The sequence below is a fragment of the Anopheles funestus genome, chromosome 3RL (genome assembly GCF_943734845.2).
Source record: "Anopheles funestus chromosome 3RL, idAnoFuneDA-416_04, whole genome shotgun sequence".
NCBI lineage: Eukaryota > Metazoa > Arthropoda > Insecta > Diptera > Culicidae > Anopheles > Anopheles funestus.
The window spans coordinates 8,694,652-8,720,342 of record NC_064599.1 but is presented as its reverse complement, the minus strand read 5'-3'; the positions used below and the strand labels follow the sequence as shown (position 1 = coordinate 8,720,342).

Below are 25,691 nucleotides of genomic sequence, written 5' to 3'. Positions count from 1 at the left end.
CTTCTAACCTACGTCCCCAACGGGTTTCATCGCAAACTAGCAGGAATAGCAGCGGTAAATGGGAGAGGGCAAACAACAAAAAAACGAAGATAAGTATGTAGCTTTTGCATAAAACATGGTCACAATCAAACGAACAAGTATCGTACTAAGCACCAGCGGAAGGGCTGCTGGGTGGGCACTGGGTCAAACGAGAAGCTTGAGGTTATGGCATTACGCTCGACCAAAAACCCGCGAGCTATCGGAATGTTGTGTTGTGTATACTTCCTTCATTGCTTCGAGTGTTCGAGGGAAGAAGAAAAAACGACATTTTAAAAATCGATACCTACATTTACATTTTACATTTTGTGTCACAAATAAAGTGCCCGTTTTCGTAGCTTCTAATGATGGTGAAAACATAAAAAGACCAAGAAAGGAAATTACACAAAAATAAATATCACCACAATGATACACATTAACCAAACTGGCAACCGCTCTACCGCAATCCAATGTCTCAAAAAAGCAATACTTAAAGCGCTACGGCCGAACCTAGAAATTAAATAAATATAGCAACAGAAAAAAGGTCTCTCGATAAAATTACACCTCTACACACCAGGCGCAGCTAAGCTAAGCAGCTAAGTGGACACACAACTTCCCACAGAGCATAGCTCCCGCAGTACTCTCTACATATCAACATATTTTACTCCAATGCTACCATACAAACACACACACAGACAGACACTTACCGCTCCATTAGCGCTTCCGTTCGTGGCTCCTGCCGCTGCCGCCGCAGCCGCTGCTGCCGCTGCCTTCGATTTGCTTCCTTTGCCGCGTCCCCGACGGGATTCCGGCTTCAGCAGCTGGCCGTCCGGACCGTAAAGAATCTGCGGGAGAGAAGTCGTACCAATCCCGGCGCCCAAATGCACAACGTGTCCCGGATGGGAAAGGAACGAATGAAAAGAAAAAAAAGAGAAACGAAGAGAGAAAGCTTTTAGTTATCGTTTGATTGCCGTCAGATGTCGCCGGTTAAAGCCGGTTTGTTATGCGACTTTTATGCTACGCTGCAATGCTTGTAAGCTTTTATGCTATGATGCTCACGGATGGAGCATAAAATTCTCCCGAAGGGAAAACTTGCTGTTGCTGCTCGCCCTATGCAAGAGCTTTTGCTAGCGCACGATAGATGGCGCGAGCGAATGTACATTGTGCTATAAAAGTAAGTTAGCTATAAAAGAAGTCGCTACAACGTGCGACATAAACTGTTCGTAGGAGCGAATAAAACACATTTGTTCTCGTTGTAAATTAATACAAATTTTTAAATAAAATTGTTTTTTTTTTATTAGAAAGAATTTTAAGAGATATAAAAAAATATATCTGCGATTATAACATTTTAAAACGCTATAATGCCTCACAAAAGTGAAGTAAAAACTATGTACAACATGTTATTGTTAACAGAGTTGTAAATTTAATTACTTAACGTCATCCAGGATAAAAGGTTTCTTTACAACAGCTGCATTTTTACAAGCAAAAGCAGCTTAAAATGAGGAAAGAAAAGAAAAACACTATACTTCCATTACACATTTCCGATAGGACGCGTTCGCCTACATTTTGCTTTCTTCACCTCGTTCGTAGCAAAGTTGAGTTTTTTTCTCTCTCATTCTTCTGCTTCGTACGCATGCAGCGGAAGATCGTAATTCAATTTGCTCTATGAGAAGCAGATGGGATTCATATGAAAGGCGAAGAGAGCACCAACACATATACACAGACAAAAAAAAATGTACTTCCAACGCTATCCTAGGTGGAAATGGAAACGGCTGCAGTTTGTCAACACCGGCATCAAAACCACAGTTACCACACGCGCCTCCATCACAGGATATGTGTTCCTCTCTTCCTGCAACTGCTCGTCGGGGCGAAGGACTTTCGTCTGTCAGCGCATATCACGAACAAGGAAAAAAGAAGAACAAATTCATCCAAAGCGCATGTGGTTTCGATAGGTTTGATGTTTGGCATGTTGGATGCTTCTTTTACAGTTGATTCCTTCCTTTCAATAATGTTTAAAGTAAAGAATTATTTTACAATATTTTAACATTGCAAGTTTTTCTTGCTAGTGTGGATAAAATTCCAATAAAATGAAGAACTCACCAGCCTCCGGAAGGAGTGTGGATGTGGTTAAAAGTGACTTCCAAAACAACATCCGGCAATACATTGTAATCCTTCCCAATAGCTCTTCCGTACATCCGTTTTTTCTCTACCTCTAGAGCAGCAAGACATTTGTGTGATTTTGACACCATGCAAACACTTTATACCTTCGTAAAATCCTTCGTAGTAGAAGAGTTCCAGAAAAAAAATCCACTTCTTGACAAGACATCTCAGCTCCGCTTTCAAAAAAAAAACCTCAAACACTCAATATCATTCGGAAGGCAAAAACACAATTTTGAGGAGAGTGAGATTATAGCAAAAAAAGGGAAAAAGACTTTTTTCTTCTCCCCCGAATTTCGTCAACATAAACGAACGAACTGCTAGACGGTTACCATAGTGACCAAGGTTAGTAAAAGAAGCGTCTTGTCTACTTCCGGACGATAGGAACAAAAAAAACATAGCAAGAAACCAATTCGCCCCTTCGTCGTAATACGCACGCGGGACCTTGACATTCGTTCATTTCTTCCAAAAACTCATCGTACACCGGGGCAGCATGACAGAGGACGACTGTATTTCACCCTGAGCAGCCGCGGGAGTGGGAATAGAATTTTCCGGAGGCGTCTCTAATTTCCCTAATCTTTTACTCCAGCGCGTCATCAAACACACCAACGAATGTGGTGGTTTTACTGGTAGTGAGAAGGTGGTGGTGGTGCGCTATGCAATCGTAGGATGCTGTTGGTAAACTAACACACCAATACAATAACGGTAACGAACGTACAGCGCACCAACACCACCAAAGAAGGCAGCAGTTTCCCTCACGCGTGTTTGTATTTTGACGCCGATCGCCGTCCTTTTTTTTCTCCATTGGCGAATTTTTGGAGGGTGGAAAAACCACTGCCTCCAGTCTGGCACCGTTTGCCAAACCTGACTGACTATCAACCATAAAAGTCCCCTCGCCCTTTTTGGTGGGTTTTCGTTTTCATGTTATTGCCAAAATGGTTTGCCTTGAGTCTTTACTTTTTCTCCTTTTTTTCGGTGTATAAATTCGAACCCTCTCCAGTGTTTTGCCTTTTGCTCGTTCATTTAGTACCTTTCAATATGAAAACGTGTCTTTTAATGGATGATTTCTTCTCCTTTCCTATTGTTGCAATAAATGGGAACTTCCTCCTTCTCAGGAGAGGACACACTTGGACTTGAAATACCTTAACCAGACGTCCTTGAAATTTTACCCAAAAAACGTCCGGTACCTTTTTCATAACCTTTGCACCATCAACATCACAAATTTCTCCCTCCTAACAAACGGATCCCTACGACTCTCAAAGCCACAAGTCGTTTGTTTTACCATTTTTTGACAATTTCGTTTTTCTTTTTTCACTTGATGCATGCAACCCTTCACGGTAAATTTTGGATTGAAAAAAAAACTTACAAAACCAACAAAAGAATCATCAAGAGAGTCAATTTTTATCGCCCATTATAATTGCTCAATTGTGCAAACAACGTTTAGAAAAGTGGGGGATTTAAAAGAATGGTTAATTATAAACCGTTTAACGCTACACCAACGAATCCTTTTTGTACCATGAGTGTAGAGAAGAAGAAATAATCTACAATAAGAACTTGTCGAATGGTCTTATTTTATTGTAGAAATTCTTTTAGGAAAAAAAGAAGAAATATCCTAAAAATAAATTGCTTACCAAAATGTAAGATGCACTCACGTTTCGAGGCAACACACAAAATGCACATTTTTCGAGACTTTTTCCTCGTGAAAAATCACTTCCAACTGTGTGTTTGAGCAATCTGATGGATTTTAACAAGCGATATAGTTGAATGTACAATAATAATTATCCGAACATGGTCACATCTTACCAGAAAAGCATAGAAAAATAAGGAGAAACGAAGAAAAAAAAGTTCATTAACCATCAAGCAATTTAATACCAACAGCCGCCCTTTCGTGTCGCTTTTCCTCACAAGCATCCATACGTGTCACGTTCAAACCTTGGTTTTCCCCATATGCCCTCCCTCACATTCATCCACATTTGCATCGTATTTCACGCGACCGAATATCACGTGTGAGTGTGTTTTTTTTTTCCTTCCTCAAACCGGAATACTTCCTCTCTCGGTCGCTGCTGGGGGTCTCTTCGGTCCACATACGGTTTCCGTGGAAAATCGGGAAACGAAAAATCTCACCAAAGCCAGAAAACAAACACCTTTACCGAAAGGCGCACACACGCACACGGCCGGTCCCAAAATAGATGACATTCAACTTGGAAGGAGTGCAGCAGCAAAAACGATGCACTAGGGAAAACCCAACGCAGATGGAAAGCGATTTTTCCTTCTCTGCTGGGGGTATTGTAGTGGTTCCACCCATCAGTTTCCAGTTCCTTCAACAGTGAATGTCGCGCGCGGGGGAAAAAAATGTCACTCCCCGTGCAAGAAGGAAAAAGGAAGAAGGAAAGCAGGAAGTGAAACAAGAAGATGAAGGAAACAGAAAAAAAAAATACGAAACGGAACGGAACAACTGTTCCAAAAATAATTCACCCAACAGACGACAAAAACATGGCAAGAGACGAGTATAATTTTTCCAAACCCGCGATACGGTCTTATGCTGCGTCGTGATAGGAAAAAAAAGAAAGACATACGACCGCTAGTTAAATGTTACGTTCAAGCATATTAACGCTGGGTTAAAACACCGTTTGTTTTTCTCCTTCTTCATTTTAGTTTCCTTTCAATCTTCATTGCACCCAGCATGAGCGGTAGGCTGCAGCAGCACAAGGAATTGCATTTGCGTTGCGTTAATTGCATTTCTCGGTGCATTTCGCTTCTTTTGTATCTCACCTTCCATTTGATCGCCCTCCCCTCCCCCCGCTCCCCCTACTCATTAACAACCGATGCGAGGTCCTTGACCCTTTTGCTTACAGAAATCTCACAACACGAAGGCATAAAGCATCGGCAAAGCGAGAAGCGAAATGGCGCACGCATCGAACGTTGATTGAGTCCTTTTAATGCACTTTTCCACTCGAGCTTCCAGCCCAGCGAGGCTCAGGACATTGCAGCCTCTCGCTGCCTTTCATGTCATCTCAAGATCAATGCACACGGCCGTATCTGTGTGTTGTGTGTGCCTTTTCTTCCCCCAAAAGGAAGGGAAATGGCGAACCATTTTCCAGTGAGTTTTGCAAAACCTAGAAGAAGAAGCCAACACGCAACACCATCTCAGCGATGCATTAAAAAACTTAACACGGCGCATTAACCTGATGCACGCCTGTATGGAGGGACACGGTTATATGCGTACCACATCCTTTTTGCTCATCTTTTTTCCCCAACCGTGATTGCTTTCATTTATTTGCCTTCTTTCACTGACGCCAACATTCATTATCTTTCAGCTCGCACTGGTACTGGGGCTGGGGCTCTGGTGCAGGAAGTTTCAGCAGGACTTTCCACTTTTTCCACCAACCACATCCCCAGGCCGTGTTGAAGTTTGCTGAAAGACTCGAAAGGGCTAACGACCTGGAGGTAGGCAGAACTTGTGCATATCCTTAATGCACAAGTTTAATGCATCTGTCGATCGATGTTATCCGGTTATCCGGTTGAAGGTAAGGGACTAATTCGTTCAAATAAAAGGGGTGACTTGTACGAAACCTAACCACATTAGAAGCCTTATCGATATGAGAAATAAACTGCCACTTCAACGGTAAGGGGACAAAACGCGGGGGGAGAAGAAGGGAGGAATATTTCCAACACCCCTTCTTCTCTGCCACCAGAAGGCACTATTTACGCAGTTATGCGTTAAAATCGTGCATCAGTAAGGTGGGTTGAGAAATTATGATTAATTAGAGCAAGAAGGTTCTTTGAACTCTTAGATTTTCCACCAGTTAATGAGGCTTTTCCACCAGGCAAATGTGCAAGAAAACAACATTTACATTGGTGTGTGTGCGTATGAATGTAGAGTTTATGAGCAAAAGCTTATTTGTCTGCTCTGGTTGTACTTTTGGCGCGCACCGACGAACGAGTTCGATGTCGATGGTATAAGCGACCCTAAACATAACCCTGCTCGTTCTTCGGCTTTTCGCAATAACTATATCAAAGGAACCCAAAAGCGAGGAACGAGCAAGCTCCACGTTTTCTTCTTCATCTACCCGCCGCGCGCCGGAAGGATGTTTTAATTTCACCGAGCCGACAACCATAAGCACCCGAAAGGGAAGGCAGAAGCAAAGAAAAAAAAAACGCAAAACAAAAAGCATCCCTGCTCCCGCTGGAAGGATGGCAAACAGCCGGGTGAAAGCGGCTCCAACTTTGGATCCGGTTCAACAACGAACGCGTTGGGGTAGGTCGTCGTTGTTGGTTGGATCCCTTCTTTTTATTTCCTTTTTTTTCTTTTGCTCCACGCGCTTGTTTTTGTGCCCCAACGCATTGCTGTGGGGGGAGAGAACACAGCCTTAGTGAAGGCGCTTTATGCCACCGAGATGAATCGTCCTTGGATAATACACGTCCTCGACATCGTTCCCTTTCCCCATCGGCACACGGTAGCACAAAAAGGGAGTGTGATGGAAAAGTCGTACGAGCCGCGAGAAAGCGAGCAAGAACGAATAGCCAAGTATGCGTTTTATGAAACAAAAGCATTAACTTCCGCTTGGTTAAGCGTGTCTCATTAACTCCCCCATTGGGGATGGTTTTGCTGCTGCTGCTGCCGTTGCTGTTGCTGTTAGTGCGTGGTGAAAAAGGATCTAAAGGAGCAGTGCGTGCGCGATTATGATTAATTTCTTACGCACTGCTGTCTTTCGCGGTTCCCTTTTTCCACGCTGCGAGCGTGATTATGGGTGGAGCCGTATGCACACTAACGATGCAAAAGCTGAGTGCATTATGCACTCCAAAGCATCCCCCCCACACGAAAAGGTCTCGAGGTCATTCCGGTGAGAGCTCGCGCCCGGTTGGCACACGGTTATGCCCCGAAGGAATGTTGATACTTGTAAGGGAAAAAAGTGGGAGGTTCTACTACTACTTTTACACCATCAGGATATGAGTAAGCGACCGAGATAAAAATGGGCCGAAGGGCAGACGGTATGCACTGATGGGTTAAGAGATTATATGGATGGATGCATGGACGAGTGGCGCGCGTCTTGTAAGGCTTTCGCCATCAACCGGGAGAAGGATGATTGTTTGCTCGAAAGACATCAACGACTTTTCAAGACACTAAAACTAGGAACAACAAAATAGGATATTTGTCGCAAAAGGTTGGAATCGTTTGAAGTGAACATTTTATTACCATTCACTGGGCGCCTCCATTGACTATTTTCCAATTGAAGACATATTATTCTCCATTATAAAATCCTCCATTTTAATGGTAAATTGAAAAGCATATTTTCTTTATCTCACTGTTACACTTTAAGCCTGCTCAATTTCTTATCAAAAACAAACCCCAACACTCCTTCCATCTTCACCGTTCGCTAAACGATGCGTGGAAAATTCTAACCCCTTTTGTTTGGAGCGAAACATCGAGGGAGTGAAAGTTTTTCGGCACGCGATTAAAATTTAAAGCAAAACACACAACAGCGTACAAAACTGGTTCCGCTTTACATCCAACCGGGGGAGTGAGACTTCTTCGGCTGGAAGGGTAACCAATCTGGGGCAATGAATGAATTTGGTTTGTTGGTGAAGGTTAGTTATGTTTTGATTTTGTTACGTATTTTATTTGGTTGTTGATGTCATTTTTAAAATAATTATTTATATATTTTAATAAATTTTTACTCAATATAATCCATAGCAAAAAGATAGTTTGATCCCGAACGAATACTTTTAAGGAAAAATTTTTTAATGTGTTTGTCATTCTTCCCGTTCCGGTAGATCACCATCCAGATGTCCTACAGTTGACATTCAGCTTCCTGTTTTTTTTTATTTTGTTCCACACACACACACACCTACCCTTCAAAAACAAAACCGAATGGCCAACGAATCGTTAGAACGCGAAACCGAATGGTGTCCAAAGTCAAACGTCATAAATTCGACAGGCTTAAAACTTTTTTTTCTTTTATTCCACCGTCACTATCACTTCTTCTGCCTTTTCCAGAGGAACAACCACACTGGAATAGGAGTTTTTTTCTAGTTTTTTTTGCATGCAATGACTGAAGGAAAAAGGATGCAAAGAGAAATCGAGAGAAATCTCGCAAGAAAATCGGAGATCGGTTTTGCTGACAATTCTTCAGCACGACACGCTAAAGTTACTGAAGCTCTTTTCTGTACTGTTAAAAAATCGCTTGCACACAAACATACACGCTTCCCTGTGCAAGACATCAAGGAAATAGGATTACAGTTTTGAGAATAAAAAAACACACCAAGTCCAACGAAACAGACAGGCGCGCCTTCTGGAATAAAAAGGTGCTCAAAACCGACGAAAGCGCCCGAAAAAAAAATAATACACGAGAATGAGGTGGAAAACTTTGCAAAAATGGCTCACGTGCGGGACGCTACAATACGAACGCCACGCAGAAAAAAAAGAAATATCTACAATAAAGAATGTCCTTTCTCCCGGATTCACCCGCCGTTAGTTCTTCCCATTTCGGTACCAAAAAAAAACAAGAAGTTACAAAAGTTAGATGCAAGGAGTGTAGAAGAAACTCCTTTTTTTAGACTTCCGGAAGAAAGGAAGTTCTTTCGTTTGTCGTGTATGTGTATGTGTTTTTGTCTTTTTTCTATTTGAATGGATCCAGGAAACAAAATTCCTGCAACACAAGCGGAAATGCGTCCGTCGTCTGAAGGTGGCCGAATGGCTCGGACGGCGACGGATGGGGTAAGCATTGTCCCTAAATCGTGAGCCGGACAAGAAGGTATAACATCAGCAGAAAAAAGAAACTGTCATCGTGAATGAAATGTCTCCGTTCGTCTGCAGTGTCCTTAACTACTCTAACTTTTGACAATTCGGGAAACTGACTTTTGTGATGAACAGGAAAGGAAAAGCATTTAATTGTGTCCAAACAATCAGTTGGAACAGTTGGTTTTTGAGATGCACGAAAATAAGAAGGAACAATACTTTTGTAGCAACGAACGAAGCCGTTAATAATTTAAACTAAACTGCCTCAAACAAAATCTTCAAATACATTCGAAAAAATATTCCAAATAAAATATTTAAACACGTGCGCAACAACCACATCCAACTATAGATGCGTTTCATTCAATTGCATATTTTATTCGGAAACAGGTAAGAAAATTTCAATTTCCCGCACAGTGAAACGTGTATTACAACGGTTCTCCTGGACCATGGCCGTGCCGTGTGCCATGCCACCAACACCAACCGTCCCGACATAGGTGACAGGAAAGAAAATCTAATTATAAAACGCGAATAAATTCGTAATTAAATATTCTAAAGGTTAGATTAAATTACAGCCGTTTTGGTCGTATTTTTCCTCGTCTCTTTCCACCCCAAAATCTCCTATGCACCATACATACCACCAGCACTTTGTATTGGGTTCATGGATGAGGTTTTTTTTTCAATTTCCATTCTTTTTTTTCTGGCCTTTAAATTCCATTTGCAAAAAGAAACTAAGCTATTTTTTCTGTTTTTTTTGTGCTTCCTCATCTAGTACAGACCGGGACGTCCATAGCGGGTGGTATTGCGTTAGTTATAGGTTTCTGTGCGTGTCTGTTTTTTTTTTGGTTCGTTACTTTCCTACACTTCTTTGTTCTTATTTTTTCATCATTCACAGCCGTGTGTCTTATTAGAATAGGCCGTTTTTGTGCTGTTTTCCTTCTCTTTTTCTGCACTGACACCGGTATCATCTTCTACTACTATTATTAGCCAAGATTTCTCCACGGTTCGTCCTTGCACGATGCGTACATACGCACACAAATACATATAAAGCAAACTCCCGTTCCTGTTCCTGTGCGATGCGACGCGTCCAAAAACGGTGGCCTCATCTTTATCCACTAGACGGCAAACGCGTACGGCCACCAACCATGTGTACGCGGCACCATTTCGGTGGAAACGTGGAAGAAAACCAGTGCAAAAGGTGTCATAAATTTCGACCCCATAATGACTTTGCTCACGTGAGCGTGAAACGAGAAAAGTTCGCTTCTCATTTGTTGTCCTGCGTCGACGGTGGCAAAAAGAATCGACGACTGGGTTGTTGCGTTTACCCCCGGTGTAGGCCTGCCGAAAATTGACGGTGGCATCGTGTGTAGCGAAAGCGACCACGTTGCATACAGCGGAAAAAGATAAACCAAAGAAAAATATGACACAATCACATGGTGAACAAAAGTGTGAGGATTGTTTATTTCTGCGTACGGAAAATTGGAATCGCTTCTTCCGACATCTTTTAACTGTGGCGAAACATGGCGAGGAATGAAAGAAGAACAAAAAAAAGGAGATGACAAGATATGTGTGTAAAATAGAAATTCATGCCTCATTCTCATTACCAATGAATCACATTTTGTTCGCCGAATCGCATCGATCTTTATCATGCCCGGTTGATTAGCGAAACTACCAAAGCGTTGGAAATTATTCAGCTGTCATTTAATTCACCCAAAAGCCCGTGTTTGATTAATGAGTGATATTTCGAATTTCCTTTCTAACGTCCTTTCCCTTTTTGAACGTGCGCTTTATTGCCGGACCCTTATCCACATTCGCACATCTGCGACTGGAAACAAAACTGCATTAAATTTACGTTAAGCCAACCGAAACGTTGCTACAAAATGTCATTTGCAGAGAGAAAGAAGAATATAGTAAAGCCTTCAACCATATGCACCAAACTTCGGTGTGATTGGGACGTAGAATTCCAAATTCGCATGACTGACTACTAGAAATTATATTGATTGCGAGGGTTTTTAGATAATTGACCTTCAGAAACGGGAAAAAACCAGCATTGGGAAAATAAATAGAAAATTGCAATCCCCGGACACTACCGGAGATAGACGTCATGTCGCGAGAACATGTCGATATTCGATTATGCTTGATGCTGGTTAGGTGTGACACACACATGTTCATCTTCCCAGAGGGTGCACACATATTATTCACCGAGAAAGATTTCATTAAATATTAACACACTACGAAGCGAATACAAACGGGACATTCTTTTGTATTAAATTATCTGTAAAATATATCGCCTTAATATGGCTTTGCTTTCATATTAGTGAAACTTTGTTCTCTGAGCACTAGAACGACCAAGAATAGCCGAGTGCCATTTTGGCAAAGTTTTTGAGGATTTTCAATCAATTGATTTGAAACACCCAAAATATAATTGAGGAGGTGATGATAATTCTTTAATGACGAGTTCTATGAGTTGTATGATAATCTCACTATCGCACAGCGAATTAGACTCGTCAGGCTCCGGTGAGTTGGTCATGTCATTCGAATGACACCGAAAGACTCAACCGGTAAAGTCCTTTTAGGTCGTCCACATGGACAGAGGAGGCGTGGTAGTCTCAAAATGAGATGAAGTGACGCATCTTTCCAAGAAAATTTTCAAAGAACTTCAACTTCGTTTGTTCCAGAATTATTGGAACGAATCTCCGAAAAGTTTAGTGACTTCCCACAAGTATCTCAAAGTTGGTAACTAAAATACTGAGCAAGTCAAACTGACAAGGTAGGTCGCTGTAGTGTCGAAATAGGCAGATCCATCCAAGAAAATTTCATCTCTTTAATACAATTCCATCTCGTCGATACTCATCTATTCGCCTGGTACGAAAACCTACCTCAAGATTCTATTTCCATTCATACACTCTGCATCATATTCTTATCTTTTGTGTGCAATCCTCCCTTTCGTTCAATAGTGCGTAGTTGCGCACCATCATTCATACAGAGCATGCAAATATTTGCCCCGATAAGATGCATCACGCACACACACACCTACTGGAACACCGGATGCACACTTTTCATCAAAGAAGAAGAGTTTTTCCGCTTTTTTTCTTCCCTCTTTGTGTATTACTCGATTCTTCTTAAGCGCCACATATACCACAAGCAAAAAGAACCCAAGAGAAAAACCTTCTTCTGGTACACGAAAGCCACCGGGATGCCACAATCACAGCTTTCTTTAGCATCTCCCTGATTGTGGGCGATACGATAAGCAAAGGAAATATCTTCATCCCGGAAGGGAAAATGGTCTTATCCAACCTTTTCCCTTCGGTAAGATACCAGATAAATTAAACCAGATACGCTCGTTTAAGTGTGTAACGCCATTGGTCCTTGGGTGGCAAAAACTCGTTTCCCTGCCAATTAGCAAAACTCTCTTCTAGAGTTATCCTGTTCTCTGGCCCCTGTATGTGGGCCCTTGTTTGCTTGTGCTTTCGCAAAATGTGTCCCCTATCTTTCTCCTGCATTTCAATGGAATGCAACCGATAAGAAGGGGGAGAGGCACGAAACGGGACACCCGGGCACTGAATTCGGAAGCAGCTTTTTGACCTAATTTTTAATCTTTTCCTCTTTTAGAAAAAAAACGATGAAAATCATCAGTCCATTGAATTGCAAAACAAAAATAGGGGAAAAATGGTTTTACCCGGTCGAAGGGTTTTTTGTTTTTTTGACAAGTGCCCCTCGTTGGATTGCATGTAACGGCTGCACCAAGTGCAGCATTGTTTTCAGCTTTCCCCCATTTCTGGCCATTGTTGAATGCATTACGAGGTAAACAAAACTGGTGCACAAACCCCTCCGGTTCGGTCTTCTTAACCCCAGAGTTGCCCTGATTTGGGAGGGTATTCGGATGAAAGATTCCTTTCCTTTCGGGCACCGAAATTCACTGTGCTGCAATCCAATACACATACGCTCATACTCCCCTTTCTGATTTATCCATCTAAAAGCTTCTTGACAAGGAGATCCTTGGGATTTTTTGTTGTTGCGTGCCTTAGGATGTATAGAAACTCACGCACGAGGGATATAAAAATTAATAAAGAAAAGTACCGAAAGGGATGAACGCACTCTCGACACACATTTGCACACGAATGCAGTTTTTGCCACGAGGGTGAAAATTGCACACCCTTCCCCCCTCTCCAATGTGGAAATGCAGTTGCGCGGCAAGAAACTCTTCATCCTCGGTGCGTGCAAAGTCTTACGCAGTGTGGTGCTTTGTTTTATCTCATTTTGCGTTGGATTTTTTTTTTGCCATTCCCTTTAGCAAATAAAACATTAAGGGTCTTGCGTTGCATCTTCAAGCGCATCCTTGAAAGGGTGCAATGTGCGTGCATGAGTGTTTGATATGAGAAGCAGGATTATTTTGCTTTTTTCCTCAAAAAAACGAAGCAAGTTATGGAAAAATGAGAATGTTTTTATATTCTTTTTTTAATCATATAAAACTTCATATTTTTGTTCAAACAATTAGCTACACATCCCAGAAAATAAATTTCTGTTGTTCTAGAATTGTACCCAAATGCAAGGACGAAAAAAACACTCCACGAAAACAACATAAGCTTTTCCGAAAATATATCATACTCCGGTCTGATGCTCGAGCAAATGTTGTTTCGCGATTTCATCAATTCGATTGCATGTGCAGTGTAGCGCGAATTTGGATGCGTTTTGTCGAATTTTCCGCAATCCCAGAATTGCATTTGCACCCATCTCTATCGCTCTCTTTCTCTCTCAAAAAGGGGATATAAGCCTCAAAAAACGTACCAACTGCAATAAAGGCTGTATTTCCACTCATGTGAAGTGTTTTCGTTTTTTATTTTATTTTTTCATTGTGTGTAGCACAAAAATAAATACAAACGCACTACACTTCACACACGCGGCACCGAAAGTTTACTCGCGAACTCATCTGCATCGGTTTTTACCATTGGTGTTTCTGTGTGTGTGTATATGCGCAATGGAAAGAAAAAGGTCGGTACCGAGGAAATTTATATTTTATTATGAAATAATGAAATTCGATAGAATTAAATATTTCACCACACCGAGCAGCATGCAGTACGAGTACAAGCTAACAAACGCACGGGATTCGATCAGCAATCCACAGCGAGGACGGCACGGAAGCAGAAGCGCGGGAAGGACATCGAAGCAGGAAATGAATTCAAAATTGTGCACTCGATCCATCCGGCACACGGAAAAGCGGAACCTGAGAAACAAAACCCCGAATTAAATGCAAAACAAAAAACACTCAGGTAAACCGGTGAAAGGTAAAATCGGAAGCACCGATGGAGGGCACACAAAACCGGCCGGAGCGCGTTTTCCGAGTGCCGACCGGAAAATGATTTCGCGATCATCAAACATCGCCCACCCCGTGGACCTAAAGGTCCCTTTTCTCCAGCACATCACAGGACACACAAACGCACACCAAAAACCCACCAAAAACCATTTGCCATTGATGGTGCGATTATGCGCAACGAAACGTACCGAACCGCAAGCAACGAGGGCGTAGAAGGGCAGAACAGAGGGTGCAGCGAGAGAGAGAGAGGGTACGAAATTTATCGATTCGTTTCCTCCTTTATGTTTCTCGCTCAATTAATGCTATGCAAACGTGGCCCACCTCTCTTCACCCTAACCGCCCCACGGTGGAGGTTTTTGCATCGTTGAATGCATTTACTCGAGAATCAAATAAATTTGGAACTTTACACACACAGTCAAACACATAAAACGAAAAATGGAGGAAAAAACCCCGAACAACAGGGAAACAAGCAGGGATCCTCTCTACCTTCTCATCACATTCATCGCTACATCATCCTCATCATCATCATCAGCATGGTATAAGGCTCGAATTCGAAAATGGGTAATTATATGAACACCAAACCGTGCGATGCTAATGCATAGGCACGATGCATCCTACCACCAAGGACTATGACGGAGGGGAAAGGGTGAAAAGAAAGGGATGAAAAACAGGAGTTAAATGCATACATCCACCTCCACATGATCAGCCAGACGCAATAGGGCAGCGACGCAAACGAGGAAATGCATAAATTTATTAATGGAAGCAAATTTGCCATTTTCAACGATTAGTGAGCGAGATGACGAAAAATCTAACTCCCCGCACCGTGGTGCTGCATTCATGTTTATCCATCCACCCGGCATACGATACAACGACCTCCGGCATAATAATTCATCCGAACCGAACTCCGGTCCCCCCAAAAAACACCGGGATGGCAAATGTTGTGCTAATCGTGCTAACACAAATGTATTTCACCATCCATAATGTATGGTGACATTCCTATTATCAACAACCTCCACACAAAACACCCACAGGAATGCAAGCAAACGGTGTATGAACGGCCAACAAAAAAAGGATGCATTTTGTATGTCTTTTGTTCACTTTTGCTTATAATCTAGTGCAATATAATATTTTTCATTTTTTTTTCGTGTAGGGCCATTTTCTTCTTGCATTGTTTCATTTTGCACGCACACTTTTATAGTTAGTCAGTTAGCAGATTTTTGGGGTAAGTCCGTTAGTGAATCACACACAAACACACGTTAGTTCGGTCAGTAGATCAGTAATTAATGCAGTTAGTTAGATGAGTTTTTAATCCATTTTTTCTTCTTCTCTTAAATGCTAAGTTTTAGTATGTTGCCTGTTAGTGGTCTATTAGTGATCCATTAGTAGTCTATTAGTTGCACACGCAGGGTTTTAGTGGTTTAGTTTGATTTAGTTTTGATGTTAGCATTTTTTCATTTCACTTTTTTTTGTTTCTTTTTTCTTATCATTATTGCATTCTTTTCGTTGTATGCATATTTCATTCACTTTGTGAGTTCTATTTCCGACATTCGATACATTAACGAAATGGTTTCGTTTCACTTCACTAATCACAAATCATGTACACACCGCCGGTGGTGGTGCTTCATTCACGCAACATCCTGCATCCGGTGTTTTTATCCCCGTTGCTTGCTTGCATCCCATGGGTATGATTTAAAGTTGCATGACTAACACACAAAAAAAAATTACCGATATGTTACAGAAAAATCAAAGAAAACTCCCACCAAAAAAAAACAAAAAAACGAAGACAATTTTCTCTGTCTGTTTACTTTCCCATGCGCCGTGCAGCCGGTGTCATTAAACTCATCCTCGCTTCCGAAACTTCATCATCGACCAAAAACTGGCAAGCAATAAAATCCAACGGAATCCAGAAGCCTGATGATGCTTGTTCAAAGCAAAAAACACCAAAAAAATCGTAAGTTAAAGCTTCACAAATATTCACCCGGTGGATATTTAAACAAACCGGCTCGTCATCCTTTTTTTTTTCTTCTTTGGTTGTGTGCGGAAAATATGTAAAGACAATCAGCGTCTAAAGAGGACACAAATGGGAAGCATCGTTCCTTTGCCACGCAAGAGTGCATTGAGCTTTTGGTTTTCTTCGCGTACCGCTTTTCGGTTGCATCCTGCAATGCACCAGAAACGGTGAGAAACAAAACAAATCCAACAAGCTGAAAAAGCATTAATACACACACGCACATGCACGTACAAACACACAGGATATGTGGCATTATATAGGATCAGTGGAGAAATAGATTCAAGTAGGAAAAGGAAGGCAAAAAAATAAAGCACACATACAATGAAAGGAAAATGTGGAACATGTGGCGGAAAAGAGAACGCAACGTAAACCAGCTTGGAATGATGTGTGGAAATAATGGAAATTGTAATAAAAATAATAGCAGCAACTGCAATGAAATCGAAGCGATAAAGCCTCAAGGGATAGCGAGTGAACAACTGGCTGGCTGGCTGGCACGGTCTGGTAAGGATAACTAACAGGAGCTGCAATTACAGCGTTAGTGGAAATGAGAAAAAAGCGATCAAAAAGAAGGATAAAGAGAGAGAGAGAAAACGAGCGAACAAATAAAGGCCAATGAAGAAGAAAAAAAAATCTAAATGCCGATCAACGGGCGATCCGATCCGGAACCCAAAACCCAAAACCGACAGATGTGCAGCGAAAACTGACAACCGTGAGCTGGCGGGAAACTAACTTCAACTATAGAACACGGTGAGAGAAGGAAGGGATGCTGGGAAAACGGTAAGGGCGAACAAAGGCAAAGCACGGGTGGGTAAAGCTAAAAGGATGAACACGAAATAAAACCGAAGCGAAGAAGGGAAACAGGAAAAAAGGAAGCAAAACTAATGCGTTTGTGGGAAAAGGAAAAACAAAACCACCATTTGAATCGACCTCTGGAAGACAGAAAGGGATGCGAATAATGTATGAAAAATCGAATGAAATGTTTCTAAACAGCAAGCGAACGGTAAGAAGCACACGAGTACGGGGATCAGGAAAATAGATTCGCAGGCCGGGGGGATAAATTAAAGGAAAAATGTAAAGGACGCGCCGTACAATAAATTGAACCCCATGGAACAGTGGAACTGAAAGCGAACGACCGAGCGATGTGCATTGCACAGTGAAGCAAACAACAACAAAAAGGATCAGATGGCGTACGGCGTTTGTATGCGCGTTTAGAGGGGTTGGTAGGAAAAGCGAAATGCATTGTATGGAATTGAAATTGTACTCTGTGTGGCATTTGGACCAATATTTTGTGCAAGAATTACTTTTTGACAGTGCAAAAATTTATTTCTGTTATCCTTTCCTGCTTTTTTGACATCCGTTGACAAGGATATGATGATCTTCCATATTCAATTCAAATGCCAGATTTGATTACAAATCGAGACAATCGTTCGCAAACTCCTTCGAGCAGTTTTATTGGGTTCAATCGTAAAATGCAAGCTGCAACATTCACTCCTGCTGCACCTTCAGGGATCGTACAATCGATCGTGTTTTGTACTGCGACTCTGCTAATAAAAGGTGTGAAATTGCGGTGCAATTGCATTCGCGCATTTGCGATAAATTGTTACTCCTTCTCAGCGCTCCAAGGAATAAGGGTTATGGCAATGTTTTCAAAAATAAAAAAACACCTGGTTGAAGTTTGTTGCAATAAAAGTAGCGCAATTATCGCGATCAACAACGGGTGGTTGTTTTTTTTTTCTGTCCTTCGAATGCAAATGCAGACCTTTACCCACGCGTTCCGACAGATGTTGCTAGAAGGTTTGCGAATGCGAGACGTTTGGTTTAATGCTTGAATAAGTACGAAAGAAAGGAAACATTTTGGTAGATTTTTGTTTCGAAAAAAACGCCCGTCGACCCAAAAACTTAATGCACACTAGAACGCACCTCATTGGTTTCACTCACATTAAGAAACATACACACACAGACGGCAATGCGATGCGTCAATTGAATTTAAAACGAAAAACGACAAACACTTTAATCAGGCTAGATTTGTAAATTGCGCCCCCGGGGAGGGTTTTGCTCTTGTCATTTGCCCGTCATTCGACACATAGAAGAGCGTGAGATGGTTTCTTTCTCTCTCTCTTCGTATGCAATTGTCCATTATTTATAACCTCCCAGGCATTGTAATCATTGCCAATCATCATCATTTTCTGACCGACAGCATCAGCGAACCGTGGCGAGCACGCGAAACGCAAGTTATGCTCCGTTCTACTGATCGGCACTTTTATGTTGCATTGCCGCAACTAGCAAACAAACAACAAAAGGAAACTAAAACACACACTCATACATACTACATGAGCTTCGACAAGAGAATACAATATCCTTCCGCTTTTTCCTTGTGCTTCTTACACACGTCACCTTGCCGTGTGACATATGGTCCTTACGATCGGTCGGGTTGGAAGGAAACCCAACAATTCCGAAATCGGGGAAAAAATACCGTTGAGACTTTTATGCTTCCGACGCACAACAACAACAACAACAACAACAACGTAAAGAAGGACGCTATCATACACACACACAGCGACAAAAACGTACGCAAGGAGCTGGAACTGTTATTATGTTAATTTATGATCCAGTTCGTAACCACTTTCCTCAATCCATTCCCCATATCCTTCCTAGCATTCGGTACAAAAAAAACTCATTCCATACGGCCATTTTCCACCGCTTCCACCCCTTCAGTCGTCACAGAAAGTGTTAAACCCCGTACCACCGGTTTCAGTAAATTAATTTGCATCATTTTCTCCTGTTCCTACCTTACACCTTTTGTTCGTTTGGAAGCTTTAGACCACCGGAACGAAACTTCCACTTTATCAGTTAACGATCGGGGTTTTAATCGGAGAGCAAATTAGCAAAAAAGCGACGAGAACCATATGCGCACGCACGGAAGAAGGTATACGCCATTGTACGCCATTGTGGAAGGCAAAAAGGACGTTGTGGTAATGTGATACGAAGAACCGCAATGCGTCGACAGGACAGAAGCCGATTCCTTGGAGGAAATTCGAAAGAACTAAACGCAAAGGGGTAATATTTTGATAGCGCGATCGAAGGCAAAAGGTGATGAAATGTAACATCAGAAAAGGATAATGTTACCGATTTTCTTTTTAAAAAAATGCTTTGCAATTTACTCCACATCTTTGCAGTCATTTATAAGTGAGTCATATTTTTTGGGGGGGAAGATTGTTAGCTCCCCAAGACTTTCCTGTCGTGAGCAATTGAGTTAATCATTTAGCTTAATTGCAGAAATGCGTTCTTCCAGAAGGGTTTTGGTTTTGTATAAGAACATCCTTCAAATGCTTCCATGAGTGTCCCCTGAATGGGTCAAAGATTGAATCATCCAGAGCGAATTCTCGATGCGTATGTCTTCAGTCAGCTGTAACACGACACTGGTCGGAAGTATCTTCTTACACCGTTGTCAAACATAAACCACATCTAAAAGCAAAAAAACTCGAAGCGATTGTGTATTTTAAAAAAAATCGCAAACGTCACAATAAAACGGTATGTTTCTCCAAGAAACATGACGGAAGCGGCGACCAATACCGTAAACAAACCAGCAACAGCAAAAAAAAACGTCAAGTCCACTCCACTTGAAAGACTTCCACCCAGCCACGATAGGACTTCCGAGGGACGGAAGCAATGAAACTGTCAATGCGTGCGCACACACGTAAACAGCTGACACTTTGGTCCGGTGTTGGGGTTTTGCGTGTACACATGCGAGGACCAAGAGACACCAACACACGCACCTGCGTGGTTGTGAAAATCGGCGATCCAAAATTGGGAAGGCTTACAAAAGATCGACAAGACACACAGTTGCAGCTGAACGACAAATTTGTGTCTTGAGTGTGTTTATCTGATTCTTACATTTTTAAAACGGATCGGCTTGTGTTTTGAGGGATGTAGGTCAATGCGTCCTACATCCCATAATTAGCAGCTGACTGGTTGTAGGGAATATTAAGTTTTGAAGCATAAGACTTCAATTCTTCAAATTTAAGGTTTCTAGACATCAAACCTTAAGAATACCTAATAGAAGTTGAATAGCTTGAGCTTCAATAGCCACACTTTGTGAAGCTAATGAGAATTGGATTCTAAACATGGAAAACGAGCAACAGTCGAAGCGTGAAAATTGATTTTTCTTTCCTTTTTCACTCTCTAGTTCTCTAGCTCTCCTGGCTTCCTTATTAGACAGCCGTATCTCCAGAATGTGATGAACAGAATGAAAACGTTCCAAACTATAATAGCACAACAGGAACACCCTGAACACCGGAACTAATGCTATCCAGCCCTGGGTGAACTGGTTTTATTACGCTTGCTTCCGGTAGTTGTTAACTTTTACAGTATGCTACTTCATATGTTGAGCTGTCTAAACTATTGCCTAGCGGCATATACTAAAACCTTTCCTTTCTTGGGCAACCTCTTAAGCGCACACTGACGTATCACTTGCAAAGGAATCAAATGTGTAATTCGTTTACAACGTTCAACCATCTGCCATTTATTTCCCTCAAGGATCGCCCATAAGCTTCTTGCAAGCTGACTTCACAGCTTGGGTTTAACTACAAAAAAAAGCAAAAACAGCTATTACTTTCATTGCAATGCTGTTGATACTGGATGTAGTTATCAGGCACCCAGTGTTTGTGTGTGACCACCCGCACCAACATACTGCCGGTGAAGTCAAATCGAATCGAAAAATCAATAAAGCATTTATGTACACCCAAACACCAAGTACACATCTGCACTGATAGCGTCCGCTCGGTAGTATGGGACCCCCGGTGCTTTGGTGTTTGCTCACACTCTTTTACCCTATTGCCTAACGCCCGGTGGTGGTACTCAACTCTGCAGATGATTGTAGCATACCGCACAACGTACGCCACCGTGTCGTAAATAGAGAGGATCAGTTAGTGCGATCCTTGTGCTAACTTGATCGATACACCTTTCCGAAAGACAAACATTGCTTCCTTATCTTAGCAAATGTGCGCGTGGTGCCCCAACGCAGAACATGTGCAACTTGTCTTCACAGTGATATGTGATACGTTGGATTTACTGGTACGGTGGGGCGCGCATTTAATGCTCCATTCCCGGAACGGGATAAGCGCACACGCCTGTACGCATGCGCACACCATCGCTCCACTGGATCCTCCGGCAGACAGTTGCGAAGGAAACGAGCACATAAATATCACAAGTAACACGCCAATTGTACGCCGCAGAAGTTTCGCGTACGGCTAACCGTATCGCCATTGCAACGATAGTCATCTTTTCCATGGCCGTTATTTTAACCGTTTTATTCGTGTCCTCGTTTCGAGTTGACAAACACAGGCAGATGGCCCAAAACAGACTCAAACAAACGCGAGACCGTTATTTAGCAATTGGAAGGCTCCAAATTCGGTTAATTCCAGTGGCAGATTTTATCGTACGCACTCATTAACACAGACGGTGACGGTTTGGTCATCGCTTATAAGACATTCAGAAAAAGTTCTTCAACCGCGATCATTGTTGAAGCGATTATGATGTTCCAATGAGTGTTCTCATGTACAGTATCTTTAGTAACAGAAGCCATTCATTTGAGAAGACTACAAGAATTTCTTCTACTTAAAATGAAACATACTTCTCTCCGACATAAATAGAAAAAAATGTGCCTCTTCTCTTCAAACAACGGGATAACTTTCAAAGCTTACCTTCTTCTCGGTCAACTTCTCGCAGCGTCTGGTTTTGCAGATCTGATGGCTCTTATCATTACGGCACGGTGCACAGTCACCACAGTTATCCTTGCGCGAACATCCCACACATTCACCACAACGTTTCCGTTTCTTTTTCGTCTGCAAAACAATAAACGAATTGACATTAGTATCATCTCACGATCCTCAGAAATATGTGGTCTAGGATGACTTGTCTTGAATCCTTGTCCAAGTACAAGTCCAATATTTTGGAGATCAATACATATCCAATATATCCAGTTATCCAATATATTTGGAGATCATACCGAGGTTCCTCAAGGATATAAGGAGAAGATCCTCCAAGATCTTCATACTTACCGATTTCTCGCCCGGTGTACCACCGTCATCCGTGTCCATGCTCATGGTGTGCATTGGACTCTTGAAGTTTGCCGTGCTGGAGATGGCCGCCACCTGTCCCGGGTTGCCACTTTCGCCGATCTCCATCGCGCTACCCTCCGACTCGGCACTGGACTCCAGTGATGGAGCTCGTATTTTCCGGCGCTCCTTCTTCCGGTTGTCGATGCGCGTTATCTGGGCCGGAGTGCCCGGATCCAACCGGACGGATGTGGTGCTCATCTTGCTGCTGGGCGTTGTGGGACCGGCAACGGCACTGTTATTGTTGTTATTGTGATGATGATCTGACGGCGTGACCAGATTGTGCTGATGATGCAGTTGCAGCTGTGGCTGATGCTGTACGATCGTGGCCTGCTGCTGTTGCTGCTGCTGATGCTGTTGCGCCAGATGGTGCTGCAGCTGGGCCGGTTGATGCTGGATATGGTGCACGGTGGTACCGTTCTGTGCGAACAGCCCATTGTCGAGCAGTGGATTCTGGAAGTTACTGTGGTGCAACGTGGTACCATTGTTGAGGGAAGTCATTTCGTAGTCAACCATCTCCTTCTTGATCACTGCCAGCGTTGGGATGGTTTGGCCCTGGAATGTGGCCATCGGTTGATAGAGCTGAATGTGTCGCTCATCGATATACTGATGCTGATGGTGATTGATGCCGGCCAGATCACGTACCGGGATTGCAGCCGGTACGATCGGATATGGGCGCGAATTTACCGCCGACAGTGTGTGGAATCCACCCTGCGGCAGCGGTGGCAACGGTGTCGGTGTTAGCTGCGTCAGCTGCGTCAATGAACCGCCCGTTCCGGGTGAGGCAGAACTCGGTGAGATCGGTACGGGTACGGCCGTTACCTGCGGTAAGCTTGGTTCCGGCGTTACCATTGCCGTATCGGTGAAGCTATGAAATTGACTTTGAAACGAGGGCAACTTCGGGAAACCGCCATGATCGAACCCGCTCGGGGTGGGTGGCGGCGGTGGACCCGGTGTGCCGGGCGGCCCGTGCGGAGGCGCCATCCGATTATCCTTGGTGTCCATCTCCCAAGGACGCGTGTAGCTGCCGTTAGCGGACGTTTGCGATGCAATCACATCGGTGGACCCGTTCGTGGCACTGTTCGAACGCTCCGGACGCTGCTCGTAGTAGTCCCACGAGGGCTCCAGCTCGGCGGAGAACGACGTGAACGACGGTAAACTTTGCTGGGTCGTGTCGTCCGCGGTGCTTGCACTCATCATCGAGGTCATGCTCCGTATCGCAACCCGCTGCCGAGCGGCATCTTCGCTTCCGCCAGGCGAGCTTCCGTTGTTACCATACAATTGTTACCTTATCGCTACTTATCTTCTCGCTACTGACTATTTCGTCCTATCGTCCTTTACTTAAATATCACACACATACACACACACACGCACACTTACTAAACACTGTAAGAACACTCGCGACGCGCGACTAGAACGAGCGCAATTTCACTGATACCGGCGAAACAAGAAACACACTTCTTTTGTTCTTTACTTATTTCCACCTGTCCACTGTCACGTTCAATTATATGCCACCAAGTTTTCAAATACTCACACACACACGCACACTAGAGAGGTAGTTCTGTTCGGAAAAGCACAAACCGTTTTTGGCGCAGGTTTGCTGGATTTTCATTAATTTTTGGTATGTAAAATTTAACCGTTTCTCCACCACGACTTACACGCTAGGAAAAATTGCTTTTGCACGTATAAAAAATAGCTTGTAGTCGGCTTGAACTACCCCGAAATTGAGGATATAATTTAGAATTATCTGCTTTTTTTCCACCGCTCACGATTGCTTACATGCTAGCGCACTCTCAGGACAGTCAGAATATTTCCGATAAATAGTACAGGTCACGACGTTTTTTTTTTTTGCTTCCACACGCAAGTACGCGAAGTACGCACGAACAAACAAAAGGATACACCTCGCACGGTTGTCACACGCGTTTGTCACATTGGGTTTTTTTGTTTTTTCTTTGCTTTTTTGTGCTAAGAATTATTAAAAATTGTTGTTTTGTATTTTTTTGGTTTTGTTGGATTCGGACGATTCCTGAACACACTTTGATTCCACCGTTACGCGCTGCGTTACACACTTCGTTAGCACGATTGCTTTTGGTACACGATTGTAATATAGCATGTAAATGTTGTTGTTTTCTTTTCTGTATGCGATACTTTTACTATCTTCTTTTGTAGTTTTGTTTTTAAACTCTTTGATATTAAATACTAAATATTTCCTCTGTAATTTACTTTGTACTTTGATTGTGTTGTGTTTTGTATTTTGCTTTTGGTTTGTATGAACTGGGTTGTTTTAGATGATTTTCGATTTGTTTGTAAATGTGTCACTTTTTTCTGCTTTCCTTTTGTTTCCTTTGTTTTCGTCACTGGATGCAATTTTGTCGCCCGGCACGCCACTTTTGGTTTTGCCTTATTGTCGAAAATTCACGGGCTGCTCGTCGGTTTGGAATGGGTGGGTACGATTTGTTGTATAATTAACGCTTTCTGTTGGTTTTATCTTTTTGGTAGGTTGTTTTCCCGCTGCTTTTTTTGTTGTTGTTTTTCTTCTTTTTCTGGCGTTGGGCTTTTTTTGTGTATAATCTTTTATTTTGTTTTAAATTTGTACTGTCGCGTTTCCTCCCAAACGATGAATGCACTTTTGCTGCTTGTTAGGCTTGTATTGGGTTTTTTTGTTGCTGTTGTTGAACTTCCAAACGTTGCGGGATTTGCTTACAATCAAACGAATAAGTTACTTAGCGTTGCGTCTTTTTTTTTATATAACTGACTCGACTTAGAACAGGTGTTTTGAAGAAATTTAAACTAAGCATAAATTTATTTTTCTTTTGCCGTTGCTTCCAGTGGTTTGTTGATGTTGCAGCAAAACAGTTGAATAATTTAAATAAATAAATAAGTTAAGCGACGACGATAAATACATAAATAGCGTTAAAAATTATTTAGCGAAGCAAAAGGAATCTTTCTAAAGTAGTTTAACTTGACGTTAGGCGAAACCGTTGCAGTTTCTTCATTTGAATAGAATTGATGTTGCACCGTGCGCTAGAGGGCGCTTTTTGCTTTGCGTTTCAGCTTGGCTTTGGTTTCACGTTCCTACATTTGCCGTCCACTGCATCTGGAAAATAGAAAATAAAGGAAACTAATTAGTCTAATGTGTTAAAAAAACCTGTAAAAATTTAAATACACAACTGTGGGTAAAGCATATGCATTCTTCTCATAGTATTATTTCTGCATTATTAATGATCAACACATGTGCCGATTATACATCTTTGCCAACTTCTTAGCCGGTGCAGAAGCTAATTTTCAACCATCGAAAATGTATCCTTAAGACATTCTCGCAATGCAGCATCACATTCTTAA

The 25,691-nt window shown here is 42.4% G+C and overlaps 1 protein-coding gene across 6 annotated transcripts in view; it reads right to left on the bottom strand.

Moving 5' to 3' along the window:
• The window catches only part of LOC125770622 (DNA N6-methyl adenine demethylase), a 161,339-nt gene that overhangs the window by 121,482 nt on the left and 14,166 nt on the right, over positions 1-25,691 (bottom strand). For all 6 annotated transcript variants that reach the window (XM_049440461.1, XM_049440462.1, XM_049440463.1 and 3 more), the window contains exons 2-4: positions 22,293-25,446; positions 21,936-22,076; positions 723-860 (exon numbers count right to left, since the gene is read on the bottom strand). In XM_049440461.1, the coding sequence (XP_049296418.1) occupies positions 723-860; positions 21,936-22,076; positions 22,293-23,558 (1,545 nt within the window). In that variant the 5' untranslated portion in view covers positions 23,559-25,446. The remainder of the gene's footprint in view (positions 1-722; positions 861-21,935; positions 22,077-22,292; positions 25,447-25,691) is intronic.